Source organism: Cololabis saira, chromosome 9 (assembly GCF_033807715.1).
Source record: "Cololabis saira isolate AMF1-May2022 chromosome 9, fColSai1.1, whole genome shotgun sequence".
Classification (NCBI taxonomy): domain Eukaryota; kingdom Metazoa; phylum Chordata; class Actinopteri; order Beloniformes; family Belonidae; genus Cololabis; species Cololabis saira.
Window position 1 is genome coordinate 15747036 of NC_084595.1, and position 26162 is coordinate 15773197.

General features: G+C 39.9%; 3 protein-coding genes across 7 annotated transcripts in view; 1 reads left to right on the forward strand and 2 right to left on the reverse strand.

The window, feature by feature from the left end:
* ksr2 (kinase suppressor of ras 2) overlaps positions 1–909 on the reverse strand; it is a 163030-nt gene extending 162121 nt beyond the window's left edge. For all 5 annotated transcript variants that reach the window (XM_061730539.1, XM_061730541.1, XM_061730540.1 and 2 more), the window contains exon 1: positions 237–909. In XM_061730539.1, coding sequence (XP_061586523.1) covers positions 237–410 — 174 coding nt within the window. In that variant the 5' untranslated portion in view covers positions 411–909. The remainder of the gene's footprint in view (positions 1–236) is intronic.
* Positions 910–3945: 3036 nt separating this feature from the next.
* Positions 3946–14850, forward strand: rfc5 (replication factor C (activator 1) 5). Its single transcript, XM_061730543.1, has 11 exons — positions 3946–4098; positions 4411–4475; positions 8918–9054; positions 9849–9928; positions 10038–10111; positions 11720–11879; positions 11953–12034; positions 12881–13010; positions 13726–13803; positions 14148–14202; positions 14299–14850. Exons 1-11 carry the CDS (start codon positions 4052–4054, stop codon positions 14396–14398), a joined length of 1008 nt encoding a protein of 335 aa, XP_061586527.1. The 5' UTR covers positions 3946–4051; the 3' UTR covers positions 14399–14850.
* wsb2 (WD repeat and SOCS box containing 2) lies at positions 14826–25998 on the reverse strand. Its single transcript, XM_061730542.1, has 9 exons — positions 25825–25998; positions 22894–23062; positions 21267–21469; positions 21058–21189; positions 18882–18982; positions 17458–17654; positions 17257–17346; positions 17058–17174; positions 14826–15418 (listed from the first exon to the last, which is right to left on the reverse strand). Exons 1-9 carry the CDS (start codon positions 25862–25864, stop codon positions 15205–15207), a joined length of 1263 nt encoding a protein of 420 aa, XP_061586526.1. The 5' UTR covers positions 25865–25998; the 3' UTR covers positions 14826–15204.
* Positions 25999–26162: the final 164 nt, after the last annotated feature.

Consider the following 26162-nt stretch of genomic DNA (forward strand, 5'->3'; position numbering starts at 1 on the left):
CCCGTGGCCTCGTGATTTATTGCACTGCACAGCACAGATAGCAGAGGGCTTTAAACAGAAACCGTTGCATATAGATGCAATGGCAGCACAGGGGGAGTTTTGCCGCTGAAAAGGCACATTTAAATATGCAGAGTGGCCTAGAAATAGCGCGGTGGCAGCCCTCGGGATGGATTTAGTTGAAGATTCACAGCACCGCTCATGTAGTGAAATGACATCAAATAAAAAAGGGTGCTTACCTCTAGCGTTCGGATCTCTTTTTGTGTCAAATCGTTGGATGTGGCACATTTGGTCCGTAAACCCTCCAAACTAGAAATGCTTATGTCTATCATATTTTGCACCAACTCGCACTGCTGCAAGGCTTTCTGCAAACTCAGATGCTGCTCCTCGCTTTTTGTCATCTCCTCGTTCATAGTTTAGCGAACAGTGGATCTTATTTTCCTTTTGTACAAAAACAAGGAGAAATAAAATAAATTTAAAAATAAAAAAAAAAGGAAAAAAAATGTTGATAGTGATTCAAAAGATGAGCGTGGAGGAGCCCACGGAGCGGAGCGACCTGCGAAACGCCATGAAAAGAGAGGTTGCAGGTTTAGAGACGGGCTTTGAGCCGTGACAGAGTCGACTCCATTGCAACAACAGTCCTCGTAGTTCCTGCTGGATCATCAAGGTGTCTCTGGATGTGGGCTGAATCAAAACGGGACTTCACGGTGTGCCACAGCATCCATCGGGTGCCCTCTCCTCTCGGGTGGATGCTGAGGAGGGGAGGAGGAGGAGGAGAAGATGCGGCCGCTCAGCGCATCGCCTGCAGGAGACGGACCGGAGGGGAAGCCTGGTGCTCTTCAAAGGTGTTGCTGTGTGGATCTGATGCAGGTGCTCTCTGTCTCTCCTGGCAGCAGGCGCATCCCGGTTCGCTCCCACCACACCGACATGTTTCCTGTCAATCAAGCCCACGGCAACAGCATCGCGGCGCACGGGCTCCGCCGCGAGGAGCCGCTCTCGCGCGATCACGGCAGAGAGAGCGCAGTCCAGGCCTGTGGCAAACACAGCCCTCCTTCACATCCCTAATATAGTTTATTACACCTTTTTAGACAGGTTCGTCTCGGTGATTTATCTGTGCACGCTGGATTCTGCTGTGGGACCCTGTTTTGTAAAATTATGAGGCAACAGAGGGGCTCAAACTCTTTAGGGAGGGGTATGGTTGTTTGAAGTGTCCACCAACCAAAAACTTACATAACACAACCATTTCACTTTGTTTCAGGCCACCAGTCTCAGAGAAATCAATCACCGTGCAATAACAATGTCAATGTCAATTTTATTTATAAAGCACATTTAAAAACGACAGAGGTCGACCAAAGTGCTGTACAGCATACAAGAAAATAAAACAATACCAAAAGAAAAACACAATACACAGTGTAGAAACAATAAAATCACTAACATACTAAAATGATCAATAAAATAGTAATAAAAAATAGATAATAGGGAATAGACGACAAAGAATAGACACATAAAGTGCACAATCACTTCACACAGATGTGGGGAACTAATTTGTCACACACTAAAAGCCAAAGAAAATAAATAAGTTTTCAAAGAAGACTTAAAAACCACTAGGGTATGCGCAGATCTAACATTTAGTGGCAAACTATTCCACAGCTTAGGGCCGGCCACCGCAAAAGCTCGGTCACCTCTAGTTTTGAGCCTAGATTTCGGGACGTCTAAAAGCAACTGACTTGACAACAATAATAACAGTAATTATAATAATACTATCACACGCTGTAGTAACAATGCACCTTCCAACAATAATCACATCTGCCTCATTCTGCTGCACCTTTCACTTTAAAAAAAAAAAATATATATATATATTTTATTTAGAGCCGTCATTACATGTCAACCTCATAGGCTACTGCATCACCTTCCACTTTTTAAATTGTATATATGTTAATAAGTGCCACATTTGTTTATTTACTGTTTGCTATTTTTAAATCTGGGTACAGTGAGCGAAATAACCGGAGACAAATTCCTTGCCGGACAATGTTCAAACTTGGCCAATAAAGCTGATTCTGATTCTCAGTGTGAAAATATCTCCTAAATGTGGTTCCTATTTACAGGGTCCAGTGACGTCATAGACCAAGACGAGAGTAGAATTGTCTTTCTTCCGAATTTACTCTAAAAAAAAAAAAAGATAATAGTATTGTGTTGCATTTATTGTACCAGGGAAATGGGTAATGCAAATCTGCAACACTGATTTAAAAAAAGAACAACCCAAAGAAAGAAGAACAAGAAAAAACACTAAATTTTTGACTTTAAATTAGTGTTTGTGAGATCATTACATTAAAAATTATTAAAACGTGGAGGGATCCTATGTGCGGGATGATTTAAGGTCTTAAAATGTTTTTACTGTGCCTAAAAGAGGACAAGTAATTATTGTTATCTTCACCATCATTATTGTTCTCTTAAAGACCTTAAAAATAGATTTGCCTCAGTGAAGCTACCAAATTACTAACCTGTGATATTAAGAGATATTAATATGATTAAAACTTGTGCTTACTGGGAGGGTTAATAAAAAAAAAGTTAAATCCACTTGAAGTAAACACCAGAAACAAACTGAAAGTTTATCTTATTTCACACGCAGGTCAGAATGCTTCAAAACGTGTCCAAATATGCTTCTTGTTCTGAACAAGTTAATTAAAGAAACACAATCTTTTTATGATGCATAACATCTGAATGTTTAAAAACTAAATCTAAGGTTTTCTCCCCATGAAATAGTGAACACTCTTCATCCTTCAATAAATAAAATACATGAGGAGGTCCGCACATGTAATTTACATTGATGCTTTGAAAGCAAAGGTCAAAGCATGGTTTCATTTTCAAAGTCGTTTTTTTTAAGAATGTTTAGAGCTTCTATGGGTTCAAATGATAATTACCCAGATATATGATACTTGTGTTCTTGATTTGTCAGAGGTGTTGCATTCGAAGATACATTTTCAGACAAGATAAGCAGAGGAGAGTTGAAATGACAAAAGAGCCAAGGGAGTATCTATTACAGAGTGAAGTATCAGTGATTAAAATTATTAGGCTTTGGTAACTGGAATTTAAAACTACAGTCAATAAAAGCCAGCACTGAAAGGGGCACTTTTATGCATGCATTATGGGAATGCTCTAAGATCCTCCCCTTATGGGAAAAAGTTATAGATTGTATGAGTAAATCACCACAGAACGGTGGTACCTCTGTTGGACAAATATTGTTTTAGAATATTAAAAACTGGCCTAATAACATGTGCACGGACTATTCTGAGGTGTTGGAAGGAACCACAAGCCCCCACACTGAGTATGTGGAAAACACAGATGATGGAGACAGTGGCGTGCAAGAAGATGCTGGGAATATTAAACTGTGAAAATGATATGGTAAAAGAAAAATGGAATACTTTTGGTAGACAGATGTGTTAATTGGACTTACTTACCTGCCTGTCTTAATTTTAGTTAATTTATTTTTATATTTTTCAAATTTACTTTTTTTTTTTACTTTTTTTTATTTCTTCTATTAATATAATTGGTTTTTTTTTTTTTTTTGTGCTATTTTTGACCTCCATGATGTCTGTTGTGTTTGATGTTCGTTTTGTATGTTGCAATAATGAAAAAATAATAAAAACTTTGAATTCCAAAAAAAAAAAAAGCCAGCACTGAGATAAAAAACGTTTTTTTCTTTCCTCCTGGATGTTTTTAGTGTCTGTTTTCAGTCATTGCAAACAAATAATACTGTTAAGGTACGTGTATATATATATATATATATATATATATATATATATATATATATATATATATATATAAAAAAAATATGAGCATGTACTAAAGGTTCGATATTTTACAGAGCTTTTTTTTTTTTTACCAAAACTTTTTACAGCGTGCGTGATTACGTCACCGTGACAGAAGGATCTGATTGGTTGATGGACGTGACGCGAGACGCACGTTTCTCCAGTCTGCGCGGCAAAACACGGTGGGGAAATAACCTGAAAGTTTTTCCCTCATCTTGTTGTTTAACTCACTGTTTAAAGAACTCATGGCGTCAACAAGTGCAGCGCCGGTCAAGAGCAGGAATCTACCATGGTGAGCTAAAAGATGACGCTTATTCGTTAAAGCAGTGATATGTTTCCCAGGCTGTTTGTAAGCTAACCGTTTGAACCGAAACTCCTATTGTGCTTCAGTCAACTTTTAACATATTTACAAAATTTACTTACGAGGTCTACAGTTTCGACAAAAGTGGTTATGTAGTTAGGAGCTTTGCATGTTTGTCTTTAATTCGGCATGTACAATATGAAACTAGCACATCAAACATCGTCTCACTGACTAGTTTATTGTTGGAGTCTTTTTTCTTTATTTGTTTATATAAATATCTGTCTTTTTTTTTTTGTATTCCAGGGTGGAAAAATACAGACCACAGACACTTGATGATTTAATCTCGCACAAAGATATCCTGACCACCAGTAAGTATTTATGCTGCTGGAGTAAATATTGTTATTTTTACTCCTTAAAGATGATTAAAACTACCTTTAACTTCAACCCATACTGGTGGAGTTAAAGTTGTCCAGAGTAAATGCATACCGGTACATAAGTAAATCAACAGTGTTTCCCTTTTTTTTTAAAATCTTTATAAAACGAAGAATAACAGTAATTTATAGTAGGTTTAAGCAAAGTTCCCTTAAACGTGTTCAAAAGTAGTTGAACAGTGTGACATCATTGTAAATATGCATAAAAAAAAATGTAAATACTTGGATAAAAATACTTTGTTGGTAATGACCGTCCGAATGCTGGTGCCTATGATGATGGCCAGTTTTTGAGTTTCCTCCTGCCTGTTCAGATGGATGGATGGAAGGATGAATGGATAGATGTTTAGATGGATAAATAAATGTTTAGATGGATAGATAGATCGATTATCAAGATTTGATTTGATTCGATTCCGATATGGATTTGGGTTAGTGTTATTAAAACAGTTTTTTGAGCTGTTGCATGAATTATATGACTGTAGTTATGCAAAATATTACTACTAGTATTATATTGAGATTAAACAGCAAGTATTGGCAGCTAATCATGCTGTAAGGACGAATCAGCTCCCAGAATGCTGATAGAACTGTTTTCAGAAACATCATGTGGGTCAGAATTACCAAACAGATCCAGGGAGGAAACAGAGACACATGAAATCAGTTTTATTTTTTTCCACATTCCGTTTTTATTTGTTCCATTTTCAGTCTATTTTGGTTTTTAATTTTTGAGCATTTGGTTTTTAGCATTTTTTGTAACCGCAAGACAGTATATAAAGTAATGAAATATAGACAATTTATGCAATTATAACCTAACACTTTAATGTTTTCATACCTTTAAACATATTTAAAGGCAAAAACATGGCACCAGTTATTCTCGTGTCCAACAAAACATTCCTTTTTTGGGATAAACAAAAAAATAACCAAAAGTTGTAATGTAATGATGAAAAAAAAAAAAACATAAATAAATAAAAAAAAAACAAAAAAAAAATCGATCTTTAGACATATGAATCGATTTTTAGGAATTCATATGAGAATCGATTTAGAATTGGGAAATCGATTTTTTTCAACACAGGCCTAATAGATAGATAGATTATTGAACCTGAAGGAAATTTAGGTCATCCAATAGCTGAAAAAAAACCCTTAACATTAGACAACTAACTCACAAGTCAGACATTCAGACATGCACACCTATTACATACATTTAGGAAGACGTGCTTAGGAATGAGTCTGGGTGGCTGTTGGGGCAGGCTGAGGTAAACTTATGCAGAGACATCCAGCGCCCTCCGGGTCTTTCTGCCCTCCGATTTATCTCCATGGACTGAAAAACACACGTCATTAGGTTGAGATCAGGTGACTTACTTGGTCATTGAGAATGTTCCCTGTCTTTGCCTTCAAAAAGTATTGAGTTGCTTTCACAGCGTAGTGGCTATTTGTGTCCAACAACTAATTCAAACGGCCACTGAGAGGCACCAGGTAAGCGTTTCTACCGCAGATCAAACTGGAACCACAGGATGGACTGAGGCGGTTGTCCAGACAGGCAGCAATGGTTTGTGGCATTTAATAAACCTCCTCCTGAACAAAACAGCAAGATGTTGAAATGTTGGCTCTGATTCTGTCCTGAGGCTGTTACTGAAGCTGGTGAAACACCTTCCCTGGTGCCCGCTGACTTCCCACTGGGCTCTAATCAATTAAGTAACATCAGCTGGGCCCGAATTACCCACCACCTTTCAAAATAAAAGCATATAGCTGCAACTCAAATGGACTGAAACAATAAGACTGACTGAACTAATTATGCAAAACAAACACAAAGACAATGAAAATACAACATAACTGAATAGCTCCCACACACGGTATGTTTGCGGCTGTTTTCCATGTGTCCATTTTGCAGCTTTTGGCTGAATGTGACAGAGCAGCCATGTACACCTGGTCGTCGTGCTGCTTCATCAGCTGTCACATCGTCAGGAAACACCAGTGAGCTGGTTCCACTGGCAGCCTTACAGGCCCGTACCATAACACTGCCTCCAACACGTTCCAGTTGGTCCCTTTCTTCATGTTTTTGACGGCCAGTCATTCTGATGCAGGTTTATCTTGGTTTCATCAGTCCGAACAGTCTGATTCACAAACATGTTTTGTTGTTCTTAAGGGGTTGATTCTAATCCCCATTTCCCATTCTCAAATGTTACAAGTGGTTTGTTGTAAACCTGCTGTGTTTATTAGTAAAGTGATCTCTTGATTGATCCTGGTAGGTGGAGAGGTCCTGCCTCAAGTGGAGGAGTTTAGGTATTTAGTTCACAAGTGAGGGAAAGATGGAGCGTGAGATTGACAGACGGATTGGTGCAGCGTCTGCAGTTATGCGGTTGGCGTACTGGATCATAGGCCTGTGTTGAAAAAAATCGATTTCCCAATTCTAAATCGATTCTCATATTAATTCCTAAAAATCTATTCATATGTCTAAAGATCGATTTTTATTTTATTTTTTTTATTTTTATTTATTTATGTATTTTTTTTTTTCATCATTACATTACAACTTTTGGTTATTTTTTTTTTATCCCCAAAAAAGCAATGTTGACACGAGAATAACTGGTGCCACGTTTTTGCCTTTAAATATGTTTAAAGGTATGAAAACATTAAAGTGTTAGGTTATAATTGCATAAATTGTCTATATTTCATGACTTTATATACTGTCTTGGGGTTACATTTGCAAAAAACGCTAAAAACCAAATGCTCAAAAATTAAAAACCAAAATAGACCAAAAATGGAACAAATAAAAACGGAATTTGGGAAAAAATAAAACCGATTTCATCCGTCTCTGTTTGCTGTCCTGGATCTGTTTGGTAATTCTGACTCACATGATGTTTCTGAAAGCAGTTCTATCAACATTCTGGGAGCTGATTGGTCCTTACAGCATCATCAGCTGCCAATACTTGCTGTTTAATCTCAATATAATACTAGTATTAATATTTTGCATAACTACAGTCATATAATCCATGCAACAGCTCAAAAAACTGTTTTAATAACACTAACCCAAATCAATATCGCAATCGAATCGAATTGGATCGAATCAAATCTTGATAATCGATTCTGAATCTTAAGAATCGGGATCGAATCGATTCTTGACATTTGAATCGATCCCTAGCCCTACTGGATCATCATGGTGAAGAAGGAGCTGAGTCAAAAGGCAAAGCTCTCGATTTACCAGTCAATCTGCACTCCCACCGGTCATGAACTTTGGGTAATGACCGAAAGAACGAGGTCGCGGATACAAGCGGCCGAGATGAGTTTCCTCTGCAGGGTGTCTGGACCCTCCCTTAGAGATAGGGTGAGGAGTTTGGTCACTCGTGAGGAGCTTGGAGCTGCTGCTCCTTCGCATGGAGAGGAGTCAGCTGAGGTGGCTTGGGCATCTGTATCGAACCCTCCTGGACGCCTCCCTAGAGAGGTGATCTGGGCATGTCCCACCGGGAGGAGACCCGCTGGACAGACTCCGTCTCTCGGCCTTGATTTGTATTATTTTAAAACTACAGTATCGTATCAAAGCAGAATCATAAAACACTGAAGAACCTAACTGCACCATGAACTGTCATGTATTCTTTTATTTTAGATTAAATGCTTATACAGGACTCAAACTCAAACTCAAACTTTATTTATTTATATAGCACCATTGATACATTAGGAATGCAACACATGGTGCTTTACAAGAAGAATCAAAAACAGAATTTAAAACATCCCATACGACCCCACCCCCTACGCGCACACACACACTCACTCACACTCTCAGAAAATTAGAATATTGTGATAAAGTTTTTTATTTTCTGTAATGCAATTTATTAAAAAAAAAAATGTCATACATTCTGGATTCATTACAAATCAACTGAAATATTGCAAGCCTTTTATTATTTTAATATTGCTGATCATGGCTTACAGTTTAATATTAAGATTCCCAGAATATTCAAATTTTTTGAGATAGGATATTTGAGTTTTCTTAAGCTGTAAGCCATGATCAGCAATATTAAAATAATAAAAGGCTTGCAATATTTCAGTTGATTTGTAATGAATCCAGAATGTATGACATTTTTGCATTACAGAAAATAAAGGACTTTATCACAATATTCTAATTTTCTGAGACAGTCCTGTAGTTTTCATCTTCCCAGACAATCAAAACCATAAAATGTTACAGGGACTGAGATTTAAAACACTGATGATTTGATTCAAGCATCACTGATATCGAGAAACTGCAGCTTTAACAAAAAAAGAGTCGGATACCAATCAAATTAAAAGTAAATGTGGCTATTCTTTCCTTTTTCTGCGTTTGTTTTCCACCTGAAATGAATTCAGCTGTTTATTTTGTGTTTTTTCTTTGTGATTGTGCCTTCGTTTCATGTCTTCAGTCCAGAAGTTCATCAGTGAGGACAAACTGCCCCACCTCTTGTTCTACGGCCCCCCGGGAACGGGCAAAACCTCCACCATCCTGGCCTGCGCCCGGCAGCTGTACCAGGGCCGAGAGTTCAACTCCATGGTGTTAGAGGTACGACTCCGCTCGGGGCCCGAGCAGGACGCCGCGGCCTCTTTCTTTCTTTTTTTCTTTCTTTATTTATTTTTTTCTTTATTATTATTATTATTATCCTCACATCTTACATTACACAGCTGGTGTACAATTGGTTTACAATTATGAATGAAAATATATTTATTTCGGTCAGGTCATTCATAATGTAAACACCAACTGAAAACATTAGTTCACATAAAAAAAATCAAAACATAGCTGTTGCCCTATTGTTGTGTAATGTTGAAAGAAATAAAACCTGTGTATATTTATATTTTTTAAGGTAAAACGAACAAACAGAACTAACTAAAGACAAACACACAAGAAAAAAAAGGGGGGGGAACAATGATGAATCAAAACGGGATGTATGGGCTTGTAACAGCGACTTAATTCAGTTGCAGGGAGACCAAACTACAATATTATAAGGGTTTGGATATACGCACACATAAAATTATGTACGTATAAAACGTATGAAACCTGGCAGTCCTTCAAACCAACAGAGAAATGACCCGAGAAAGTAAGTGAGTGGAGACAAGTAATTTAGTTTCTAGATAATTGTGACTTTTGTATATATGAGACCCATTTTGACCATGACCTTGTGAATTTATCCATTTGTAGCCGAAGTGAGAAAGTAATCCTTTCCATTTTGTGTGATGGTTTTCTTGCCAGCAGAAATCAGAGCACCAGATAGATATTTGTTGAGATGCCCTGTGAGAAAAATTAGTTTCTCCCACCGCGGCCTCTTTCATAGGTGCTGACATCTGACTTGTGTTTGGCAGCTGAACGCGTCGGACGACAGAGGCATCGGTGTGGTCCGAGGGCCCATCCTGAGCTTCGCCAGCACCAGGACCATCTTCAAGTGAGGCTCACTTCCATCTCTTAAGAAAAGCTCTCCGGTTTATCTGCTGTAAATCGCGGCGAGATTACTCCTCAGATGTTTCCGCTCCTTCACCCCTCCTTTCCTGCAGGAAGGGCTTCAAATTGGTGATACTGGACGAGGCAGATGCCATGACCCAGGATGCCCAGAATGCACTGCGGCGAGGTGAGCCATCTGTTGGCCGGGGTGTCGCCCGCGGCGAGCTGCACGGCTCACTGAGCAGCCAAATAATGAACTAATGTGTCAGCAGGCAAACTTGGGCGTGTATTTAAAAAGACAAAATGATGCCTACGGCGATATCTGAGCGGCCATTCGGGTTAAACTTGTTCTTGATTGTGAGTTTTGCGGCTGTAACCGGGGAGTATGGGTAAAGGAAAAAGGAGATTGTACTTTCACCTGCTGTTGTTTATTTATTGGCTTCATTGAAGCTCTAGGATCTTTTTTTAATTTGTGGGTAAAAATTGTGGGAAAAATGTTGGAATGACAGAAGAGTTAAATAAGTGCTGAAATGGTTTTAAACATTTACAAGCTTTTTGCACATTGTTACTAAATTGTTACTAGTTGACACTAAACATTTAAGAGTGATTTTACCCCATATAGCTGCACTAGATTGAAAGTTTTAGTTGAAGATGAATCTGAGACATCACCAGTTCTGATGCTGCACCTAATTACTCTTATTTCTTATTAAAATTGTGTAATAAAAGAGCTGAAATGCATCTAAATGGAGAAAATACCAAATGTACAACTGCACATCCCGATCACAGGCTTTCCTTCTTTTGTTTTTGCTCCGGAGTTGATTGATTTTAAGTGTTTGCTGATACCGAGTCCCGGGTTCAGCCCTTTGGCAAAAAAAATAAGAATAAACTAAAGAAACAGTTCGATACTTCCTGGCACGTGAACCTCCCGAAGAGGCATTAACTGGATTTGTTGTCCAGTTTGACACATTTCCAAACTGTCAATGTTTTAGACGAGCCGACGAGCCCCCTTCAAGTACATTTGCATTTACGCGGGCTCCCAGGCCGCTACCACCTTTACTTCATTTAAAAAAAAATAAATCTTCACTTTTAACTTTTAACTTAACTTTAACAAAAGTTTGGACACACCTTCTCATTCAAACAAATGGGGAATGTGTCCAAACTTTTGGTCTGTACTGTCTATATATATAAATATATATATATATATATATATATATATATATATATATATATATATATTTATTTATATTCATTTATTTATTTAAAAAGATCCTCTGACATTTATAGAAATAGATAATAATTTTACTCCAATGAGACTTTTATCTACCTAAACTACAGAGGTTAACATGACCTTCTTTTACTCTTTACAAGTGTAATTCGTTGTATTTTAATAAGAAATCTTGCACCAGTTTGTATTGTTGAAGTTACTGCAGGACACTGTTAATACAAACATAACACGATCTGCATCCTTTTCAAATCATGAGCCCCCCAGCGTTTCAGTGGGCAAACGCCCTTCATTTCTTTAAGATGCTTTTATTGTGAAATATTTGCATGAAGCTGTTGGGGTCCAGGACCCCAAAAGGGTTGAGAACCACTTGAAAATGTACCAATAAGGTTTAAAAGAAAATCCTGCTCCTCCCCCACCTGACACAAACTTAAGGATAGGCAGAAAATAAATAATGTAATTGAGTGAAATAAAAATGACAGATTGAGATCTGGAGCACATCCTGACATCACATGACCGGGTGGAGACGCCACCGATGCCTAACGTGCTCCCGTCCTCCCGTTTCCCTCTCAGTGATTGAGAAGTTCACAGAAAACACCCGCTTCTGCCTCATCTGCAACTACCTGTCCAAGATCATCCCGGCCCTGCAGTCCCGCTGCACCCGCTTCCGCTTCGGCCCGCTGTCTCCGGACCAGATGATCCCGCGGCTGGAGCACGTCATCGAGCAGGAGAGGTGAGAGCCGCGGCCGTCCTCGTCTCCCATTCACGTTCCCACATCCCTGATGGCGGTGCGTGTGTCTTGGCAGCATCGACGTCGCCCCAGATGGGATGAAGGCCATCGTTACCTTGTCGTCAGGCGATATGAGGAGATCTCTCAACATATTACAGGTACGTCCAGACCCCGACCTCGTGTGATGCCCAGAGGGGGGTAGTCACGAGTTACATTTACTCCCTTACATTTACTTGAGTAAGTTTTGGGAAATTTTGTACTTTTAGGAGTAGTTTTGAATGACTATACTTTTTACTTTTACTTGAGTAGATTTTTGAAGAAGAAACTGTTCCTCTTACTCCGCTACATTAGGCTACGTTGAGCTGTTACTTTTCTTTTATCCCTTTTATCCGCGTACGCGTCAATCTCATGACATCACTGAGTGATTCTTTGGGAAAAATGTTTGTTTTTGCATGTTTTGTCACATATGTCACACAGACTCAAACACACAGAGTGTCTATGAGTTCATGGGCTTGTTCTAGTTCTGCCTGGTTAAAAAAGAAAAGTACAAAGGCTTGAAATTTTGTGCTACTTGGCCTTAATTAATTTTTTTATTCTGTTATTTTATTATGTATTAAAGTACTTGAATTTACTTTAATATTATTTTAATTTAAGCAATTTTTTATTTTTAATTAATTGTATTATTTTATTGATTTAATTTGCCTGAAGATGATTATTTTGTACTTTTGTCTGTTTGAATGGTTGTGTTAAAAAATAAATCAGACGTTACTCAACTGTTACTCAGTACTTGAGTAGTTTTTTCACCAAGTACTTTTTTACTTTTACTCAAGTAATGGATGACTACTTTTTACTTCTACTTGAGTCATATTATTCTGAAGTAACAGTCCTTTACTTGAGTACAATTTTTGGCTACTCTACCCACCTCTGGTGACGCCCTACCTGGGGCCGGTACACCAGCCACATCTATGTCGCGGCTGCGTAAACAGCGATCTGTCTGATTCCAGAGCACGAGCATGGCGCACGGGAAGGTCACGGAGGACACGGTGTACACCTGCACAGGCCACCCCCTCCGCTCCGACATCGCCAACATCCTGGACTGGTGCCTCAACAAAGGTTTCACCGCAGCGTATAAACGTATCCTTCACGACGTCACTCGCCGTCGGTCAGTCGAGCTTCTCCGGAGACGAGGACGACACATGGAGCTTATTTCCTTCTTTCAGGCTTGTGTAACCTCAGAAGCTGCTCAGTGAGGACGCAGCTTGTTTTGTCTTTAGTTTTTTTATTTATTTTTTTGTCTGCATATATATATTAATGGTTAGTACCAAGTTGGTAAAAACCTAAGGCATATGCATTTTTAATATATAATATATATCATATATTTTAGTATATAATATATATTTATTTTATATATACGTGTATGTATGTGTGTGTGTATATATATATATATATATATATATATATATATATATATATATATATATATATATATATATATGTGTGTATAATTTTTATTTATTTTTTTCAGTGAGGATGCCAGGTCGTACTTATGTTACCTGCGAGTGGAAATCATGAGACTTGGGATTCATTTTATTTTAGAGAAAGTTAAAGCGGTATTTGTTTTGTGTCTTTAGCTGATATCATACAGAGTCGGTCGCTTTTTCATGAGAGAAATGTAATAAATGGGGTTTTAAGGTTGAATAAAAACCTTCACCTACCAGTTAATAGCTGCGATTTTAGACTTTGATTAAAAGTTATCTGGACATTCGGCTTTATGAATAACGAGAAAAGGATACTTTACTCACAGCGGTGCATTTTGTGAATCTGCAGTTCTTTGACACTTTTGCGACAGAAATCCTTGAGCTGAAAACCTTGAAAGGTCTGGCCTTGCAAGATATTGTCACCGAAGTGCATTTGCTCGTTCACAGAGGTAAGGTATCTCCAACAGAGGTTGCCCCTGATTAAAAATACATCCAATTACCACATCACTAATTGGTGAGCTGAAATTGCCTGATCAGGCTCCACCAAACATACAGAGCCAAGTCCTCCTGTCATTCATCACCACCACAGTAACAGATTTAAACGGCAGAGACATGTCAACCCTCTCTGCTCCTTCTATGCTTTTATTTATATATATATATATATATATATATATATATATATATACATACACACATACACACACACACATATATATAAATGGTGTCTGTTCATTAGTTTTAGAATTAGATGGTTGATTTTAATTTCAATGTCCATTTTCTTCTTCCTGTTTAGTGGACTTTCCTCCGGCCGTTCGGATCAGTCTGCTCATCAAGCTAGCCGACATAGAGTAAGTGTATAGATCTTGTTTTCATGTTTCTAATATCAGGTTGACTGAGCTGATTTATTCCTAATGCCTGAGCACTTTTCATTTATCCTCCCTCAGACACCGGGTGGCGTCGGGAACCAATGAGAAGATCCAGCTGAGCTCCATGATCGCAGCTTTCCAGGAAGTGAGAGACCTGGTGGTCAGCGAGGCCTCCTAGAGGTCTTCAACCTTTAGTCTTTCCACCAGTGGAAAAGCAACTAGAACATAAAAGTCGTGTTACATTGTCAGTCAGCGTCTGTGTCATCTTGTCTGCTTCGTCCCGCGAAGCGACCCTTTTATTGAGTTTAGCCAAACCTCGTTCATGTCCCCCCTCGGGCCAAGCGACCCTGACATGAGAAGCCAACGGTTCGCCCTTCAGTCAAACAGATTTCTACCAGTAAGCTCTTGAGCAGAACGGCTAGTTTATTTAGGAGGAATCGGACCTGCAGCGTGGCCCACTACTCGGAATCTGTGTGGAACAAACGCCGGCTGCCGTCTTAGTCGCTCACATCTGATCAGGCAGCATCTCCCGGAAAGCTGAACATTTATCTGCGCTGACGAGTCTTCAGTCTGAGAATAATAGTTCTGGGACGTATAAATGTGTTTAATCTGTTTAATAAAGTGTTGTTTCCCCTATTAGTCCTGTTTGTTTCATTAACATGTGAAATTGCACAAGTACACGCTCTTTTATAATACACACAAACATTAGAAATGAATATAAATCTTCTATTTACATAATAAATTAGCAGTATAAAATGGTGATATTCAAGTCAGAGTACATGGACGTTTAGTTATGCATCTTGATAAAATGGTAGTGCAATAAATGAAGCTAGTGGATGATCTGAAGCAGGTTACATTACTGTGGTTTTCTATAATCACTGTCAGTGCAGAAAACAGAAAAGGCATTTTAATTCTGAGCGTTTAGGAAAACACTCAACATAATTGTGAGCTTTCTTCTTCTTCTTCTCTTTTAATGTCACTACTTCAGCTGTCCCAGTCCTCCTCGTCCGAGGAGCTGCAGGTCTTGAGGCGTTCAGGGATGTTTCTGTAGGTGAGGTACTCCAGGATCCTCCGGGGCAGCGGCAGCGCCTGGATCTGGTGCGTGGAGACCGAGTGCCGGACGACCAGTCGGCACAGGTGGGACAAGCTGGGCACCATCCTGGGGGCCCTCCAGAACCGCACGTGTCCGTCCCTGGTTCTGAGGGGGGAGACGGTTAGGTTATTATCATACAGTAGTCTGGATGCAGAAAGAGATTTATTACTAATCAACTCGTTTTCAGTTAAGTTTAAAAGAGTTTTTGAATGGAGCAAGTATCCATGCTACTTTGATAATCCCACAATACAATGTTCTGTTCACGACGACAAACATGTACAGGACTGTCTCAGAAAATTAGAATATTGTGATAAAGTTCTTTATTTTCTGAAATGCAATTTAAAAAAAAAAAAAAAAAAAAAAAAAAAAATGTCATACATTCTGGATTCATTACAAATCAACTGAAATATTGCAAGCCTTTTATTATTTTAATATTGCTGATTATGGTTTACAGTTTAAGATTAAGATTCCCAGAATATTCCAATTTTTTTTAGATAGGATATTTGAGTTTTCTTAAACTGTAAGCCATGATCAGCAATATTAAAATATTAAAAGGCTTGCAATATTTCAGTTGATTTGTAATGAATCCAGAATGTATGACATTTTTGTTTTTTTTTTTTAAATTGCATTACAGAAAATAAAGGACTTTATCACAATATTCAAATTTTCTGAGACAGTCCTTTATATCTTGAAGGTAGATAAGAATAAACATTTTAGATGTGCGGTACATTTACCCACATTTTAACAAAAGCTGCAATCCAAGTATTTTTTATAATCATTTGATATTCTGACCAGTTATAAAATATCAAACATAAAAGCTCATGCAAGTACCGACTGATACTACACCGAGGCAAGTTTTTTTCTAGAGCACAATTGAACAAGGTGATTCACGGTGCTTTACAAAGACACTTAAACAAACAAAAAAAAAAAAAAAACAGGACTCGAACCTGAGGGAGGTCCTGTTCCTAAAATTTAGCCCTTTAACACCTTCCCAGGGGTCACCAATCCTTGTCCTCGAGGGCCGGTGTCCCTGCAGGTTTTAGATGTTTCCCCGCTTCATTGCACCATGATACAAGTGACTGTGTCATTAACAGAATTGTGCAGCCCTGGATGACAAGCTGATGACGATGATTAATTATAATCAGGTGTGTTAAAGCAGGGAAACATCTAAAATATGCAGGACACCGGCCCTGAAGGACCAGGATTGGTGACCCCTGCCTTACGCAGCATGTGGTGGCCTCAGTTCCCAAGTTCGTGGGGCATCTAAAGTCTTAACAGGTTATTTAAAAACAACTAATGAATGCTCACCGAGGTCGAGGACTTGAGAGCTGCAGGCTCAAGTTGAAAAGTGAAGAAATAAAATAACGTGCTGAATTATCTTCAGCTGACGGTGAAAGCACTGCTCGTATCTGTAATAATCGTGTGGGAATATTGGAGTTTAGAGGTTTGAGATTTACCAAAATAAGGTCTGTTGAAAACCCGAAAGTGTTTGGCATTTATCTTAGTAAAAGAAGAAATAAGTGAAATATTAGAAACGTTGATTTATTGAATTTAGCTCCAGTTAAACACTGACCAATATGGACAGAAGGGACGTGACCCAACTTGCAAGAGTTTGTTTGACCACAGAGCTGCGAGTGTAATGATGGGTTCATCATCTATGATGATTTCTAAAGCAAACCCTTCCTGTCCACCAGCAGCGAGAGCTTCACTACGTAATGAATAAGACTTGAAAGATGTTTCGTACCCGGTGGCAACCACTCCCCCTCGTGGGTGGTAGTCGCAGCACAGCCCGTTGGAGTCCCTGTCTCGCCTCGTCTGCATCGTCATTCGCTTCTCTCCCGGTTCCCAGATCCGAAGGGCTCTGCACCCCAAACACAAGTCAGAAACCACGCGACAAACGCTCATAAAGTAGATTTCTGAAACGGACCAGACCAACGGCTCACCTTTCATCAGTCACAATCGCCAGGTGCAAACCGTTGGGGGAGAATTGTATAGCTGATATCTGGTTTTGCCCGTAATCTTCAAAGTAGTCGCTGTAGATCAGTGGCAGGAGTCAGAAATACAACATACATGAAGCAGAACCAAAGAGGCTGAAGACTTTCAGACGGGCAGGTCTGAGAATGTTTAATACACCGTGAACTTACGCCAGAGTGGCCAGCTTCTCAGCCGTGTACGGGTCCCAGAGGTCGATCCACCAGCTGGAGCCGCTGAAGGCGGCCGTGGCGAGCAGCGCCCCGTCCGGAGAGAAGTCACAAGAGGACAGGAGGCACAGGGTCTTGTGGGTGCCTCCCGTCAGGTTCCTGATGAACGTGTACGACCGCAGACTCCACAGACACACCATCTGACCAAAGCAAAACCAGCCAGAGTTCAGGAGTCTGTCTACCTGCAGGTGAGGACTGTTTTTAATGAGCAAGAGTCCTGCAGGTTTAGGTCAGCTGAAGTGCTAGAACGGGGATTGGCAACCTGCGGCTCTAGAGCCGCATGCGGCTCTTTAGCACCGCCCTAGTGGCTCCTGGAGCTTTTTCAAAAAAAAAAAAAAAAAAATATCTTTTTTTCTTCTTTTTTTCCTCTTTTTTTCTTCCTTTTGCCTTTCCTTTTTAATCTCAACATTTCGACTTATTTCTAAAATTTTTTACTTTTTTCTCGAGATTGTACTTATCTTGACATTTCGACTTTTTTCTCTAAATTTTGACTTTTTTCACGAAATTGTGACTTTTTTCTCGACATTTTGACTTTTTTCTCAACATTTCGACTTTTTTCCTCGAAATTGTACTTCAACATTTTGACTTTTTTCTCAACATTTCGACTTTTTTCTCAACATTTCGACTTTTTTCTCGACATTTCGACTTTTTTCTCGAAGTGCATAATGAAAAAAATAATCTTCCCCCAGTTATAACTAGATATATGCAGCATGTGTTGTCTTCATTCTAAGGCTTATACAAGACTCTTCATTTTTTGCGGCTCCAGACATATTTGTTTTTTGTGTTTTTGGTCCAATATGGCTCTTTCAACATTTTGGGTTGCCGACCCCTGTGCTAGAAGTTCTGGTGGCATGATGCTCAGTGAGGTTCTGGCTCTGAAACCACTTTTGTGATCTTAATTCTGGATATCTGTGGTTATTACTGCAACTGCAACTGAGACGGTGTCATATCAGCAGTCAAACAGGCTCCCCGGAGCTGCGAACGTAGGGAACGATGATGTCTAAACGCTCAGTGCTGCACCAGTCCCCTGAAACAACACAGGACCCGGTGAAGGTCACACAAGCTCCCGGACTGAAAAGAAACATCTTAAATATTCAGTTTATCTAAAGATGGCTACAAGTGTTGACTTTGAAAAAAAATTCTTTTGATTTAAAAATGACCAGACACACATCTGGCTGAAAAATGCTTTGCAGATCTGTGCAGGTAAAGGAAAAAGGACCTAAAGTGATGAGAAAAGAGAGCTTTCGGACCGTTTTGACACTTTAAAAGACAATCAACATTTAAAAATGTATCAACCAGTTTCTTCAGTAAAACTAATGTTTGCCTGTTTCAGTGTTTGTAACTGCATTTGTAGTAAAACAACTCACTCTGTCAAACCTGCCGACGGACGCGATCATGCTGCAGTCGGACGAGACGCAGCAGCTGCTGATCCAGTCTTTATGGCCGGAGAGAACCTGCACCTTCTTCCCTGAAACAGGCCACAAAGAGAAGCAGAAGTTTACAGCACCGAAACAAGTCTGGAAGTGAAACGAACACTAGTATACTTGAACCTCTTCAACCAGAACAGGTTTAGTTCAGTTCAGAGATAAAAACAGAGGGGACGTCAGAAACACTCTTGAAAAAGGCCACTGGCTTCAGTCCGGGTCAAAGCAGGACGAGGATCGGTTTGTGCACGAGGAGGAAACTCAGAGTTATCCTGTCCCAAGATGATCATCCCCTGTACAGCTTTTTTTCGAGAAGTAGCAGGACTAGACAGCTTCTTTTGCCCAGATGCTCCACAGAGAGATGTAGGAAGTCCTTTGTTCCTGCAGCAACCAGACCTTTTAACTTGGACTGCTGATGTCATGTCTTGCTGCTATATTAACCCTTGTACTGCAAATTGCACTTTAAACTGCAGCTACTCCTTTAGACTGTCATAACTTGCTGCCATATTTGCTTGTACAGTGCACTTTTAATTGCAGCTATATTCTTAGCTGTTTAATTTGCTGCTATGCTTGTCTTGCACATTGCACTTTTAAATGGATTTGTAATCTTTTTCTTTTATCTCCCTTTTTTGGGGGGTAATTTTATGGTTATTTTTTTGTTGTATTGATCCACTGCTGTCCCTAGGTGGAGACATTGTTAGTGTGTATTGTTGATTGTTTTATGTTGTATTGTTGTGGCCATGGTGGCAATGAAGTTTCCCCTTTGGGGATTATTAAAGTTGAATCCTATCCTATTCTATCTACCACAGTGACCTTTTCACGCCCGGAAAGTTCAAAGCGGGTTGGACGACGCTGAAAAGCTTTACAGTTTGGATCAACATGGTGTTGAAACCAAAAACATGAGCTCAAATAAGTTTACAGCGTGACGGTATGATGCAACAGCCGGAGCTGCTCTGTGAAGGTGAAACAGAAGATGACTGATTAACAGACGCTGCGTTTTCTACAATCGTCCACTCTGAAAGTAAAAAGGAAACACCAGAGTCGTGTCGGTAGGCGGCGTTCCTAAAACCAAGAGGGTGGACCTGAAACCTTCACTGAAAACAACTGGTCACTTTTGTTGTTTTGCTGCAGCACTGTAATGTTGCTCCATGTCGCTCCGTCACACCAACTATTTCAAGGGCAGAGGTGCATTCATGCAGTTCACTGTGTTGTTGTGCAGCTCAAGTGCACGGATGGAGCCTCGGGCCCAGCAGCAGCAGCTTAGGCACCAACATCTGGATGAGCACTGGGTTAGCACCGCCATTAGCGCGACCTCACTTCTGCATGCTCGTTCGGCTTGAGCTTGTGAAATTTGTGTGATCACAAGTTTACTCGAAGGTTTTGAGGTCTTTGGGTAATCTGCTCTCTTCAAAACATTCAGTATTTCTCACCTTGTTTTCTCCTTTCTGGAATTAAACCTAAAAAAAAATCTTTTTTGACACCAAATAAAATGTTTTTTAAGTGCTTCCTAAGTTAACTGCTGGTTCAATTCTCTTCTGAAAATCTTAATTGTTTATTAAAGGCTTCAGTCAGAGCCCAAATGAAGAGCTTTATTTTGAAAATTCACTGGATTCTACATGAAAATCTTGTGTCCAACTTCCTTCCAGCTAAATTTGTTGTGTGTAAATTGATGCCGATTAGGTGAGAGGGAGGAGAAGAGCGGATGCTCAGCTATGAGTAATCGCAGCCGGCGAATATTGGAATATTGGCCACTTTATTGATCACCATCTCGTTGATGTAGCAGGAGTCATTTTGTTTAGAAGATAAAAATAAGCAAGAGGTCCAATCTTGGCGTTAACATGGGAATAATCTGGGTGAAGTAGCAAAAGAAGGGCGTTTGTCATCATTTCAGATACTTTTAAAGGCAGGATAAGCGATTCTGCTTTAACCCAGAACACTTTCTCATACTCAGTGAAAAACTAGTCACCATCCAGTACCTGACCATCTTTCTCAGGGAGTAAGAAAGGGAGCACGTGCTCTGTGTGTGAACGTGAAATGGCTTACCCTGCCTTTAAACTGGGACAGCACTCCTTTAAACCTCATACATGCATTTAAAAATACATAAATAAATGATGAGTACCCTTTTGAGTTAGGTCCCAAATCCTTAGAGTCTTATCCCGTGAAGATGATATGAGTGTCAGCGACCCGTTCTGAGGGAAAATCAGGTCCCTCACCACGCCCTCGTGTCCGTGCAGATCAAACACGGCATTGCCTGCAGAAGTAGAGACATTGATTATCAACCTGCACAGTATTGTTTCTCAATGCAGCACAAATATGACAAGTCCTCACCGGTTAGCACGTTCCAGATCTTGATCACCCCGTTTTCCAGTCCCGTGGCCAGAAGCAGACTGTTCTTCCCTTTTGGTGCTTTTTTAGCCGTTTGTGCCCCTGCGGCGGATTTGGGCGGCCTGGGTCCGAAGGCCAGCCCCCACACGGGATGACCACAACTGAAGCTCTTGTCTCCGCGGTCCGTCTCTCCATCCTGACCCTCCCTGGGGGAGAGAGCAGCTTCAAGTATGCAGGTACAAAGTGTGGGTGGCGTGCAGCTACAGTTAGTGGTGTAAAAATAAGTAAATGAATACAAATCAGGCTTCTTTCAGGAGCTGCTGGATATGTTATTAAAACTATAGCATCTACTGCATTTCATTCTAACAAAATAAAAGAAAAGGAGCTTGTAACTCCCACTAGGATAAGTCAACACGATACCAGGTTTTCGCAACTCTCACTGTTGTCTGGCGAAGAGACAGGACAAGAATGTAGTATTATTATTATTATTATTATTATTATTATTATTATTCTTATTATTATTATTATTTTTATTATAATTTCAAACTTGACTGTGAACATAAGCCACCCAGATCCTTTTACCTATACTTCATTTTTTTCATGCTTTCAGGCATCCGTACAATTAATCTGAATTAAGAGTTACTCTACTTTATTCTGATGTTATGTCACACTGGCACTAATCTTCAAAATTCAAACAGACAAACACCCAACAACAGTGAAAACAGAGATAAGAAGGGAAATTCCATCCTGCTGGTGCATCACAAAACAAGTTTAAGTGTTAAGCTCACTGTCCTGTTTGAACTCATCTATTTCTGGAGAAATGGTTGCAAATGACAGTTTTAGTTCAGATCGGCCAGAAAAGCCTGAAAAACAGGGCCAGCCTTCACTGAATATCCTCAGAATGAGACTCTGGAGGTTATTCTGGATGTTGAAACACCCAGTTTATTACTCATTACACTGTACAAAGGTCAAGACGGGTGCAGCAGTTGCTCCCTGACACGTGATCTGTCTGGACGCGCCTTCAGAATCAAAGAGGAGCCATATTGGTCAATAGAATTACGTATCAACAAATAATTATTTCCTCATATGCTTGAAAAGATTAAGCCTAAATCTCACAGCTTGTTATATCTGTTCCACAAATGTCAGTCTTATTCAAAATTACTTTGTTTCGGACGGCAACATTTCACCCACTGAGCATTCACGTGATTTCTAAGTTTAATTTACTCGTGTGTGTGTGATGATTTCCCTTTTTTTTTTAACTTTCTTGTTTATTTTTTATATATTCTTTCCAAGGGCCAAGAAAACAGTCTGGATCCTTCCATATTAAATTATCATAGGCCTCTCTAATCTTAACTTCTTCTTCATGACCTGTTATGGGCTGAGCATGAATCTGAGCCTTTCACTATGACGTGGAGTCCCCCAGGGGTCAAGTCTTGGCCCACGTAGTTCGACCTTTCGTCCTTCCTCTTGGTCAACTCCTACATACCAATGTGGCTCATCACAGCTGCGCAGACACACTCAGGTTTACTAAGCTCTTTAACCAAATGACAGTGGTCCATTAGCCTCGCTCTAATCTGTAGACGAGGGGGACGTGACTGCGGGGATTAAAGGGACACGTGGTTGGACCTACTGTGAGTCGAGCGGCCAGGCGACCACCCACACGATGCCGTGACCCATGGACCAGGCGAACCACGCGCCGTCCGGGGAGAAGTCCACGCTCCAGGTCTCGCACCCCGCCATCTCCAGCAGGGACGGGGGCCGCCGGGTCTTCAGCTCCAGGAGGAGAGCCGGGTCTGATGCTGGGGGGGGGGGGAGACAGGAATTCAACATTTAGAACAGCCATCATCATCATCCAAATGTGTGGAAACAGAGGTTTAGTTTAGTTTATTAAGAATCCCCATTAGCTGGTACCGTAGTAACCAACTAGTCTTCCTGGGGTCCACAAAGAACAACAACAAAAATATAAAACAGTCAATCAAATCATCCACAATGTATTTATCAACAATAAGCAAGATCTTCCGGACACCTTTCATAATTTCTTTAGTTTTTCATCTGACTTGCATTCATACTCAACTAGACACAGTGTCAATCTACATTTACCCTTCTGCCGAACATCTTTTCATCAGTTTAATATTTCATTTAGAGGTCCTAAACTCTGGAACAATTTAGATATGTCTCTGAGGTCCACATTGTCATTTATATCCTTCAAAAAATTGCTGAAAAAACATCTCATGTCCTAATTTTTCAATGTATTCTCTATTATGTATCCTTGTTTTCTTTTCATGTTTATAATTAGAGTTTTCCTATGTTTGTACATTTAATTTTCTGTTTACAGTAGATGACGGGGGTGGAACTCTGTACAAGCCCTCTGGGCTTCGTTCCCTCCTTGCACTATTTTTTAAAAATTGTGCTAAATAAATAAATACAATACAAATGTATCATATATTTACAAATACAATTATAAAATATCTGATGTTAAAACACTTAAGACAAGCATTTAATAATTTTTATGAACCTAAAATTCCTCCAGCTGACCTTTGCTGGACCCCTAATGTCATGGTCATGCACAGTACTTCTAAAAACAATACGTTTAAATAAAAAGTCAGGTGTTTTACTGATCAAGACTGACTTAAACATTACAGTTGTGTTTAAAGCTAACCTGTTTACTACTGTCAACCATGAGAGAGAATCATGCATGCGGTTAATATTTGATCGGGTAGAGCAACCCAATACCAGGCGTGCAGCTTTATTTAGGGCAATCTGCAGCTTTCTGAGCTCACCTTTAGCGGCAGATCCCCAGACCACAGAACAATACTCAAGGTGACATAATACTAAACTCTGCACAATCTGACACAAGAGGGGTCAAGCAACAAAGGAAGCACATTTCCTAGAGATACCAACAGCTCTTCCCATCTTTAAGATGATTTGACTAATATGATTACTAAAAGAAAGTCTGGAATCCAACATAACACCAAGAAGTTTGACACTATCCACTTGTTCAATAGTCACATTATTTAACTTTAAATCTAGCTTTGGGATACAAGATAACTTATGTCTTGAACCTAATAAAATGCTTGAAGAAACGTGTGCAGGCAGGATGAAAAGAGTTTCAGCTAAAATGAAAGGAAAGGTAAACTCTGGTGAGGCCCAGAAGAAAACCAAAGAGGAGGTTTATAGATGTAGTGAAAGAGGACATGAAGGCAAGGCAAGTTTATTTGTATAGCACAATTCAACATAAGGTCATTCAAAGTGCTTTACATCAACATTAAAAGCAGCAAGACATAATTAAACAGTAAATAACAAAAAAAATGAAATAAAATGATAAGAAAAGGGGTAAAATAATAAAAAAGCACAAGTTGTTAAAAAGTAAGAGCAGAGCAGAGTACAGCACAGCAGGTAAGTATTTAGTTCAAGAGTATGCTTCAGTAAACAGTAATGTTTTTAGGCCTGATTTAAAGGAGCTGACAGTTGGAGCAGACCTCAGGTCTACAGGAAGTTTGTTCCACCGGTGAGGAGCAGAATAACTGAACGCTGCCTCACCTTGCTTGGTTCTGGTTCTTGGGAACCACAACAAACCAGATCCAGATGAACCTCAGGGGTCTGGGAGCTTCATAGGAACTAACAGATCAACCATGTATTTTGGTCCAAGACCATTCAGGTCTTTGTAGACCAGCAGTAAGATTTTAAACTCTATCCTTTGACTCACTGGAAGCCAGTGTAGTGATTTCATGACCGGTGTAATATGGTCCAGTTTCCTGGTGTTTGTAAGGACTCTGGCAGCAGCGTTCTGGATCAGCTGCAGCTGCCTGATTGATTTCTTGTTAAGGCCTGTAAAGATGCCATTGCAATAATCAAACCTACTGAAAATGAATGCATGAATACGTTTTTCCGTGTCTTGTTTAGACAGAAGCCCCTTAATTAGAAACTCAGACTTAAAAACAGCTTTTTCCCCAAAGCCATAACCGCCCTGAATAAAACGTGAATGTCTTCGTTACTGTTTTTTACCGTGCAATACTTCTCCCGGACTATCTGTGCAATATTCCACTACATGTGTAACTATATACTATCATCTGTAAATAGAATCTCAGGTCTTCACTATTCAAATGCACCTTAACCTTTTTTATATATTTTATATTATTTATATTTCTTATATTCTAATTTCTTATTGTTTGCACTATTGTTTCTTATTTGTCTTGCACTGGAGAGGTGATGCTGCTTTCAATCTCACTGTACCCAGGTACATTGACAATAAAGTATTCTATTCTATTCTCATTCTAGCAATGTTTTTCCGGTGGATTTAGTGATAAACTTTAGATGGCTGTTGAAGTTCAGGTCCGAGTCAATAATTACACCGAGACCATGAAGGTGGTTAGAGAAGAGAAGAGGATGCAGAAGACCAGCCATCATCCATCACCGAGGGGGCGGGGCTTCGCTGACGTAACCATGGAGACCGCTGCCTGGTGACGTCGCGTTGCGATGACAACATGACCAGGGCTCGGATATTCCGCAGTAATATTATACACACACACACATATATATAAATATATATCTTATGACTTACGTGCTGTCTGAAGCTGCGCGTTGCTTTCCGTGGAGCACATCGTCTCTCCTTCACATTCCTACTTTAAAACCCCGAGTGCGTCCGTCCATTTAGCCCAAGAGAACGCACAAGACGCGGTTCCTCCCCGTCCCCCGTTGTCAGCTGTTCTCGGTGACAGAAATGTGACAGGGAGAAGGCAGGATGTGCAGCTGACTTCCCGACGTCCGAGTCACTTTGAGCCGTCGCTTGACTGCAAATGTTTCCCGACGTCGCTGCGTTTTTGTCCCGTTACGTAAACGCAGGAAGCCTTGGCCCCGCCCCCTCAGATTAGCAACGTTAACGACCCTTTAGTTCCCACA